The sequence below is a fragment of the Melanostigma gelatinosum genome (assembly GCF_949748355.1).
Source record: "Melanostigma gelatinosum genome assembly, chromosome: 19".
Taxonomy (NCBI): domain Eukaryota; kingdom Metazoa; phylum Chordata; class Actinopteri; order Perciformes; family Zoarcidae; genus Melanostigma; species Melanostigma gelatinosum.
Window position 1 is genome coordinate 5,361,354 of NC_136652.1, and position 9,949 is coordinate 5,371,302.

A 9,949-nucleotide genomic window follows, 5' to 3' on the forward strand; every position below is an offset into this window, starting at 1 on the left:
GTCACACCAGAGAAGCATGATGACACAAAGTTCTATGTTCATCTCTCATTCACAGATCAGCCCTTGGCCCAGGCTGTCAATCATTATCAGGCCCAACATTGTGTTTAACATGCGGGTCCCTGCGGGTCTTCATGTCTCTGCTGTCCTTCTGTATGCGTGAGGCAGATGAGAGGCCTGTGGTGCGTCATGGTGGTATCAGTCTACTGCTGACACCAGCGCGCCACATGCAGCTGCACTGCGTTATCTCCATCACTAGGTGGTGCTGTGCACTGGCCAAGGGCAGTATGGGAGACCCAAGTGGTTTCATGGAAAGTTACGAAATACAGAAGAACGCTTCACTGTCAACAGGTTCGACTTTGACTTTCGGGGTGGTGCTTCCATTCATCATCATAATATTCATACCATTTCAAAGCAAATGAGCACTAGAAGACAGCAGGAAAACAACTCTCAAACTCTGGGCTCTACACAAAAATAAATAAGAATACGAGCATTCTAAAATACAACAGGATAATAATGCAAAAGCTAACGCCACCGTAGGGGTGAGCCATCACAAGAAAGCTTTAAGGCGAAATAAAAACCTCATCAGAGCTTCAACGCGTCATCGGCACGATATGACGTTAAAGGGGACCTACGTCCATTTTCAAGATTCACACATTATTTCTACGGTCTAAGACAAAAACATATAAGTAAACACGACATCTCTCCCAAATCCACAACCCAAAGGTCATGTCATGGAGTATGAAGAGCGGAGCTGCTCCAAAGACGATGAACCGGTGACACTGAGAGCACCTATAGGGGAATGTTCTGAGTATGGGTACCATCTCTGCTTCACAACTGACAGCGCTACAATCCAACAAGTGTATAATACGCAGCAGCTCCAGACTTTATGCTTCATGCCATCACATGACTTACTTCTCTGGTTTCGGGCCTTCAGTGAGAGTGTAGCTCATTTTCACAGATATTGATTGAACTCTCCTCGAGGCCATGGAAGTAACTGTGTAATTCTTAGTGCCGGTGGTCCCCTTCAACAGCACTTTATAATTACATGTTGTGGGCATTTTTGATCACAACAACAACCTGTAATTTAGTACATGTAACGCTTCAACACTGCAAGAAGCATCATTTTCTCCTCCGTGCAGCCCTCAAGACTTATTTCATGAAAGAAAAAGATGCTCAGACCAAGTAACTGGTTAAATGACTTCATCAAAGCGATGTCATTGAATGCATGTCTGCCAATGTATTACAATCACTGGTGGAGAAAGTGTCTCTTTTCCTTAAAGAATCAGTATCCCAATGTTAAGTACTCCAAGCAACAGTCCTGTATTTTAAATTAAACTGACACAAATCAGTTAAATGTACATAAAGGGACAGCTCACCCCAAAATTAGGAATAGATATTTTTCCTCTTACCTGTAGCGCTGTTTATTTAGAGCAGACAGGAAACTGTCCGAACTAAGGTCTGTGGATTATCTTGAGTCACCAGGTCGTGATTAAAGGAATATTGCTGCTGGGTTTTTTCAATGTGTATTTGTTTTATTTGTGACGCTTTGAGCGTGACAAGATGAGTGCCCACGATATTGGACATAGGCAGACGTCACTACGGCCGATATCTCCAAAACTCGGCAACTCACTCCAAAACAATCTCGGTTGATAAATAGCACTAAAGGTAAGAGAAAAAAATAAAGTGTATTCTTTTTGGTTTTGCGGGTGAACTGTCCCTTTAATTAAGTATCAAAGAAGAACAGTGGTCACTATGCAGAGTGTTATTGGTGTTTTTGTGGATTCAGCTGTGTTTGTTGCTTGTCGGGGAGCTGATTCATCATCATCATCATCATCATATTTGATAAGATAGTAAAGTTTTGTATGTGACATTGAATCTACAATGATGAGTAACTTCGGATGTCAGAACTATAAGTAAAAGTAGCTTAAAACTATTCTTAGGTGCAGTATAGACTTCTTGTTAAAGTTACACTATGTGAATATGTTTCGCACCTTGGCTGTTCCTCTCTCTCTCCCTCCCTCTCCCTCCCTCTCTCTCCCTCCCTCTCTCCCTCCCTCTCTCTCTCTCTCTCTCTCTCTCTCTCTCTCTCCCTCTCTCTCTCTCCCTCTCTCTCCCTCCCTCTCTCTCCCTCCCTCTCTCCCTCCCTCTCTCTCTCTCTCTCTCTCTCTCTCTCTCTCTCTCTCTCCCTCTCTCTCTCTCCCTCTCTCTCCCTCCCTCTCTCTCTCTCTCTCTCTCTCTCCCTCTCTCTCCCTCCCTCTCTCTCCCTCCCTCTCTCTCCCCTCCCTCTCTCCCCTCCCTCTCTATCCCTCCCTCTCTCTCTCTCCTCCCTCTCTATCCCTCCCTCTCTCTCTCTCCTCCCTCTCTCCCTCTCTCTCTCTCTCCCTCTCTCCCCTCCCTCTCTCTCTCCCTCTCTCTCCCCTCCTTCTCTCTCTCCCTCTCTCTCGCTCCCTCTCTCTCTCTCCCTCTCTCTCCCTCCCTCTCTCTCCCTCCCTCTCTCTCCCCTCCCTCTCTCCCCTCCCTCTCTATCCCTCCCTCTCTCTCTCTCCTCCCTCTCTCCCTCTCTCTCCCCTCCCCCTCTCTCCCTCTCTCTCTCTCCCTCTCTCCCCTCCCTCTCTCTCTCCCTCTCTCTCTCTCCCTCTCTCTCGCTCCCTCTCTCTCTCTCCCTCTCTCTCCCCTCCCTCTCTCTCCCTCTCTCTCGCTCCCTCTCTCTCTCTCCCTCTCTCTCCCTCCCTCTCTCTCCCTCCCTCTCTCTCCCCTCCCTCTCTCCCCTCCCTCTCTATCCCTCCCTCTCTCTCTCTCCTCCCTCTCTCCCTCTCTCTCCCCTCCCCCTCTCTCCCTCTCTCTCTCTCCCTCTCTCCCCTCCCTCTCTCTCTCCCTCTCTCTCTCTCCCTCTCTCTCGCTCCCTCTCTCTCTCTCCCTCTCTCTCTCCCCTCCCTCTCTCTCCCTCTCTCTCTCCCCTCCCTCTCTCTCTCCCTCTCTCTCTCCTCCCGGCTTGGGTCTTGACGTAGAGAGATCAGGTGACCGTAACTTCTCTGACGGGACCGTTATAAGGGAAGTTTGACAAGTTCGACTCAGTCTCTCCCCCCCCCCCCCCCCCCCCCCACTCTGGTTACAAAAACTTGGATTTCAACTTCCTTACAAGTGGCGGACGGAGAAAGTCGCTCCGGGCTCCCGGCTTCTTCCTCTCCGTGACTTCCCCAGGTAAGTTTCAACACTTTCTTTCAGAATGGTGGAATTACTTTTGTCTCCCAGCTCGTCACGCTGCTGCTGCCGTTAGAAGATAGCGGACCGTTCCGGTGCGCACCGAACTTCACGCCGTGCAATATTCTTTGTAAAACTTTTTAAATTTGTTTTTAAGTTAGACAGTTTATGAACTTCTACAGTCTGAGAAGAGGTCTCTGGGTCTTCTTCTTTCTCCTCTTATTAAACGTCCAGAAAGACAGATCATGCCGCAGGGGAGCAACATGTGATGAGTCGGTTGATTTATTGGATACATTCTTAAATGGCGCACTGACATCCTGAGCGCTTATTCTGTTTTTATTGTCCGTCCAAGAGTCGCTGTTGTGCTGGATTTAACTTATCCTGCAGTGTAGGCTACCGGACTGTGAACTGAAGAAAAGCTCTGTTTTAAATGTTAAGATTCTCCCATAAGCCCCATGACAACAGGACACTTCCAAATTAAAGTTCTCAAAACTTGTTTCATTCATGCCTCGTGTGATGGCTCATTGAAAAGCACTCTGAGGAGCGTTCAGTGGAGTTTGAGATGTCTGCGTTGAACGTTATTGTGTTGGGAGTCCATTGTTCTCTGCTGTCCTGTCATTTCCCACCAGACAGACTCACTCATGTAGAAAGTGGCGGGATGTCCAATAAGAACACCGACAACCCAAAAAAGAGAGGAACTGTCCCTCCTCCATCACGCTGGACCCTGGAGGCTGAAGGCCAGTGCACAGAAGGACCGTGTCCTCCAGGTCGTAGGGATTACAGTGCGCTTCTTTAAGTGAGAGCACAAGCCTTTAGTTAGTGAGTCGTGAGTCGTGACTGAGGGTTCACTTGTCCTCGTTCGGATCCTGCCGGCTCTCTGACTGTGTCTGCTGGACGCCTTTTCTTTTGAACTCTCCTTAGTTATACTTTCTCCTCAGAGCTGCGGAGGTGAGAGTGAACCCCGTACTACGGCTGTTTTACAGTCTGTGGTTTATCATTGGGGTCATACTAATAACTAATGGTGCTGCAGGGCCCAGTGGTAACCACTTAAAGACCCCCCCCCCCCCCTTCAGAATGTCTCAAAAGACCCCTAGAACCCCTTTGAGGACCTCTTCTTTAACATTTGTGCCAGAGCATAACCTTTGTTTCCGCCTCTATGAGTCGTTGTAGTGCGTTTTGTTAATTCACACGAATGAAGAGTCGGTCTGAGCAGCTCAGTGGTTTTTCTATTATTCCGCTGCAGCTTCCGAGACTTCAGCAGACAGTCGTGGCTCATATTCTGGACTGATGAGGGCGCTAGTTTTTCAGGTGGATGTGAAACTGGCCAGTGTTGTGCATCCTCTGAACTGTGGCTCGATTTCAATCGTAGCCAAGCAAAAGCGACATTTGTAGTTTTTTTCAGCGGGTCGCCCCTTTAATAAAGCTCTGGACTGAATGGTGTCTCAGCGGTTCAGGAGCAAACTGTCAACGGGTGAGCTGCTGATGTCATGCTTCTTTCCTAATGGGTTGATCTCCCAAGAGGAACTGTTCTTCTTCTCTGTGAGCACAGAGGGAAGATGCACACACGCCACAGGCCTCACTTTTATTCTCTCCTCCTCACTCTGCGCCTCAGACAAGAACAGCGAGAGAGCCTCTTTCTCTACGCGTCGGTCAGCTGAAGCAGATGCTGTTGTTGTACCAGAGACCAGCAGTAGATGTTAACGTGTACAAACTTTGACCCGTTTTATTCAAAAACCGAGCAGATAATCTCACTTGACGTGTAGTTTGGACCCCATAAGTGCTGCAGAGCTGCACTGTCCTGTCATGTGACTGAAATATATATATATGTTTTTCAATGAGTGCTCAACAGGTTGACAACTGTGCTTGTCTGTTTTTACCCAAAGAGATGTTTTTTTAAATAATTATCTAAGATGTTTGGTGTTGCAAAAGTCATTTGAGTATTCGATGGTTGATGGTGCGTCCTTGTCCCTGCTTTTCATTGGAGAGCTTTCTTAGCAGACATCGCCGCGGGGTCACAGATTGGATCGTCTCTCTGATACACACAATTTAGAGGTTTCTCCAATTCGCCTTCTCAATTCAATCAGAAGCACCTCTTGTTTCGGATGAACACCAGTTGTTGTTGGAGATTCTCTTCGCTCGATGAGTCCAATTCCATTTCATGTGTTGACGTCCTCGCGTGGATCTTAAGGCCAGTGTTGCATAAACCCTCCGAAACGCGTGTTTTCTGCTCCTGCGGCCCAGTAATTGGATTAACTTGTGTTTTGCGTCACCAAACTCTCTCGGTTTGTCTCCTTCAATAACGACGCTGTTTCATCACAAAATGCTGCCAAAAGGCCAGAGTCCTGAGAATGTTGATCTGCTGTGTGGAGCAGACATACTTCATAATGTGTCTGTGGGGAGCACTTCCTATGATGCTCATGTCTACAATGCATTAGAATCATACTAAGCATTATAATCTGTTTATAGCACTGTATAATCATGGTTATAAGCACTCCTGAGAATTCATAATGGTGATTCATTATTTTGTGTGTTGTGTAGATTTAATGTTTTTTTCATCACTTCACCCAAAGCACCCAGTGGCCACTTATAATAATCACATTATGATGCATGATTCAATGATTATTGATCCCATAACAACTATGGGAATTATAATACACAATGATCCTCGCAAAATAAATAATGTCAGTGAGTGACCAGCCATTATGAAGTGTAGTGATACTTGACCCTATAAGTCATTGTAACAAGGCAAAGCCAAATCACTAAACAGTGCTATAAGCAGATTATAACACATTGTAAGTATGTTTATAACACATTATAGACATGGGTTTGATAGAAAGTGTTATCTGTGAAAGCCTGAACTCGTAATTGAATCATGTATGTTGTTTCTTCCTTTTCTTTCACCAGCTAACGCTCCTTGAGAATGGGTGACTGGAGTGCTCTGGGTCGTCTGCTGGACAAGGTCCAGGCCTACTCCACTGCCGGTGGCAAGGTCTGGCTGTCGGTCCTCTTCATCTTCAGGATCCTGGTCCTGGGCACCGCGGTGGAATCGGCCTGGGGAGACGAGCAGTCGGCGTTCAAATGCAACACCCAGCAGCCTGGTTGCGAGAACGTGTGCTACGACAAGTCCTTCCCCATCTCCCACGTCCGCTTCTGGGTCCTCCAGATCATCTTTGTGTCGACGCCCACGCTCCTCTACCTGGCTCACGTCTTCTACCTGAACCGGAAGGAGCAGAAGTTCAACAGGAAGGAGGAGCTGCTCAAGATCGTGCAAAACGACGGCGGCGACGTCGACATCCCGCTGAAGAAGATCGAGATGAAGAAGCTAAAGTACGGCATCGAGGAGCACGGCAAAGTCAAGATGAAAGGGGCCCTGCTCAGAACCTATATATTCAGCATTTTATTCAAGTCCATGTTCGAGGTGGGCTTCCTGGTCATCCAGTGGTACATCTACGGGTTCAGCCTCGCTGCGGTCTACACCTGCCAGAGGGACCCGTGCCCACACAGCGTGGACTGTTTCCTGTCGCGTCCCACGGAGAAGACCGTGTTCATCATCTTCATGCTGGTGGTCTCACTGGTGTCCCTGATGCTCAACGTCATCGAGCTTTTCTACGTGTTTTTCAAGAGGATCAAAGACCGCATGAAGGGCAGACAGCCGCCCATCGTCTATACCAGTGGGGGCACGTTGAGCCCCACCCCTAAAGATCTGTCCACCACCAAGTACGCCTACTATAACGGCTGCTCCTCCCCAACGGCGCCGCTCTCGCCCATGTCCCCCCCGGGCTACAAGCTGGCCACGGGGGAGCGGGGGACCGGCTCGTGCCGCAATTACAACAAGCAGGCCACCGAGCAGAACTGGGCCAACTACTCCACGGAGCAGCACCGGCTCGGCCAGAACGGCGGAGGAAGCACTATTTCAAACTCCCACGCACAAGCCTTTGACTTCCCGGACGACACCCAGGAGCATAAGAAACTGCCCTCGACGGCGGGACACGAGATGCAGCCGCTGGCGCTGATGGAGGCCAGGCCCTGTAGCCGGGCCAGCAGCCGGATGAGCAGCCGACCCAGGCCAGACGACCTGGACGTGTAAGCCCCCCCCCCATCCCCCTCCTCCCAGCTCTGCCCTGAATGACGGGATGTGCGGCTGCAGCCGGAGAGTCAGGAAACACTCCATCACATAGGTTCAGACAGGAGGCGGAGCTAACCTCAATCACTGTCTTCAGCATAGAGACTCTTAGTCACTCGAAGAGACGTTGAAACTTGTAATGTAACACTGTCGAAAGGTACAAGTTGCAAATATGTTTTTTGTTGTTTTCATGACTTGTACCGTAACCCTTTAGGGGAGCTAACCCAGCGTTGAGAGAACAGAACAGCCACAAGCGACGAGTCCAACAGAAAACAGAGGATCGCTCTGGTTTAAGTTGCCAAGGTTACATTTAAAGGAAAAAGTCCTCTTCTTGTTGTCATAGTTCCTGCTATTCTTCCTATTGGTGACAGACTTAACCACTGTCAGAGCTGAATTCTGAAGGTGTGGGGATGGCTTTATAAGATGGTGCCTTCTTAGTTGTGCTTTTTCTTCTTTTTTTTAAACATGCGACAAGATTAAAAATCAGCCTTCTCGACTAACTTCTGTTGAGCATTGTCCCCGTCAATTAAAACAAAAAGAAAAGGAAAGTCCAGAAGTAGCAACAAACAAATCTCCAGACCCACGTCCCAAATGAGCAACGCCACACTATCTGCAAATTGAAAGAGTAAGTTGAGGGTGAACTAAACGAGACTCTTATGAAGGTTTTCTGATGGGCGACCTCCGGAGTTTAAGCTGACTATAACAATTTAGTAAGTCCCCTTTGTGCTTAAAAAAAACCCAACACTGTTGGTAGGAGATAGGATGTAACCTCTCAGAGAGGAAAAGACCTAAACATAGGTCACATTAGCAAATGATCCCTTACTAAAGCTGCGTATAGCTCACCGATGAAGCCTTAAAGCAGCAGGAATGATGGCCAAAAGAATGAAATAAGGAAATAGAACCCAAGTTGTAATTTGGCGTCACTGACACACACACACACACACACACACACACACACATGTTTGCGTTGAAAGATAGTTCGACGGTCACATCTTCATTGAGTTGCTCTTCCAGTTGGCTTGCGTCATAAAGATGATTTCACGGCCGAATCCACATTTGTAACTCTCTCTCTTCTGCGTGTTTCACTCACACCGTAACTGTCGTATCCCAGTTCTCCATTAATTCAGAAAAAAAATCACATTTCAGTCGCGACAAAGACGGGACAAAGAATATGTAAAGTGCTCACCACTTAGGAGAACGCTTAATATCTGTTGTAGTGAATATTTATTGCTCGGCATCCGTCGGACACCTACCACTAAGGAACATTTGACTACTATCCAGTATCTCTCGCTCACAGAAAACATCTTCCATTAACTCCCCCCCACAAGCTGTATATTTATTGACAGTGAAACATTTTTCTTTCCTCTTTAGTGACTTTGTCAGTCAGCGTGGACTGTTGTTTCCTGATAAACTTTGAATTTATGTGGTGTGATGTTTTCATTTTGTGGTTTTTATGTGTGTGTGTGCGATGGTGGCGGGCTGAGGGTGACGCTGATCTGCTTTCACGTGGCTTCCATAAAGAAAGGCTTTATTACTGTGGTATCTTTTTCTTTCATCTTTTGCGGCCGGTAGAGAAAGACAGTAGAAAGATTTATCTGCGTTTTACATATTTGAGTGAATGATGATTTTTTTTTTCGTTCTGTAGGTGTTTTTTTTTCAGCCTCAATGTAACCGTTGCTGCTTGAGAAATATATATTTAGTACTGTAAATCAAACTAACTGTGTCACAATAAAGAAAAATGTGAGTTTTTAGAAGACTGCTTATAGATCTGGACTAATATTTAGTCAGTTATGTTCAAATGTATGCCAATGTAGCTCCACAACTATCAAACACTCGGATAAATCTCAATTTGGGCCTTTCCTTTTCTTTTGTGATCTTTAAAAACAATTGTCATTGGTGCATCATTGTGTCGGTACTTACATGTGTCATGGATCTGTCAGCTACAATGGCATTTGCACTGAGATCTTGGTGATAGAGATGTAATATGATGCACACAGTTAGTGGTAAGAGTTTTCTGATACACATGTTACTAATTTATTTTATAACACAGAAATCACTACAGTGCATACTATCAGACATCTGACCACTGGTTTCATCGGCTGGTTCTGTGAGAGATGTCTCCCATTGACAGGAACAGCAGCAATTAGTCATTTGTTGCTGTAGTTGAATGCTAATCCGCGGGGATCCACTGTTGTACAGTGTAAGTGCATGATAGCAAAACAAAAACCCATTAATTGTATCTGTGAAAAGCTATTTTAACCAATAAATATTTTTTCTGTCTTAATTGCTGATTGATTGGTTTCATTGCGGACCATTGACATGGTATGAATGAACGCCCAGTGAGTACAGCTGTGTTCATTCACGCCCCTTGGGATTTTGTCTTTAAACCAAAATGTATTCGTTTCTGTTTTATTCTGCAAAAACTGGACTTTTAGTGTAATTTTCTCAACATGTGCAGTTTTTTGCCGATCATGTGGTTTTAAACAAAGACATTGCTGACCCTTCTTAGCTGGCTGGAGTGATTTAGACACACAGTGTTTTGTATTCAACCTTTATTGATCCAGGATCGTCTTTTGACATTTGAAATCTCTTTCCTGAGGGAGACGGCAGTTTCACCAAAAATAA

The 9,949-nt window shown here is 46.4% G+C and overlaps 1 protein-coding gene across 1 annotated transcript; it reads left to right on the forward strand.

Moving 5' to 3' along the window:
- Nucleotides 1-3,103: 3,103 nt before the first annotated feature.
- On the forward strand, nucleotides 3,104-9,608 carry gja1b (gap junction protein alpha 1b). The gene is made up of 2 exons (XM_079290383.1): nucleotides 3,104-3,201; nucleotides 6,106-9,608. The coding sequence occupies exon 2, from the start codon at nucleotides 6,122-6,124 to the stop codon at nucleotides 7,286-7,288; it is 1,167 nt and encodes a 388-aa protein (XP_079146509.1). The 5' UTR covers nucleotides 3,104-3,201; nucleotides 6,106-6,121; the 3' UTR covers nucleotides 7,289-9,608.
- The last annotated feature ends 341 nt before the right edge of the window (nucleotides 9,609-9,949 follow it).

What these genes read in the sequence shown, in the direction of transcription:
- gja1b (XM_079290383.1), top strand. Translation starts at nt 6,122, where the DNA reads ATGGGTGACTGGAGTGCTCTGGGTCGTCTGCTGGACAAGGTCCAGGCC.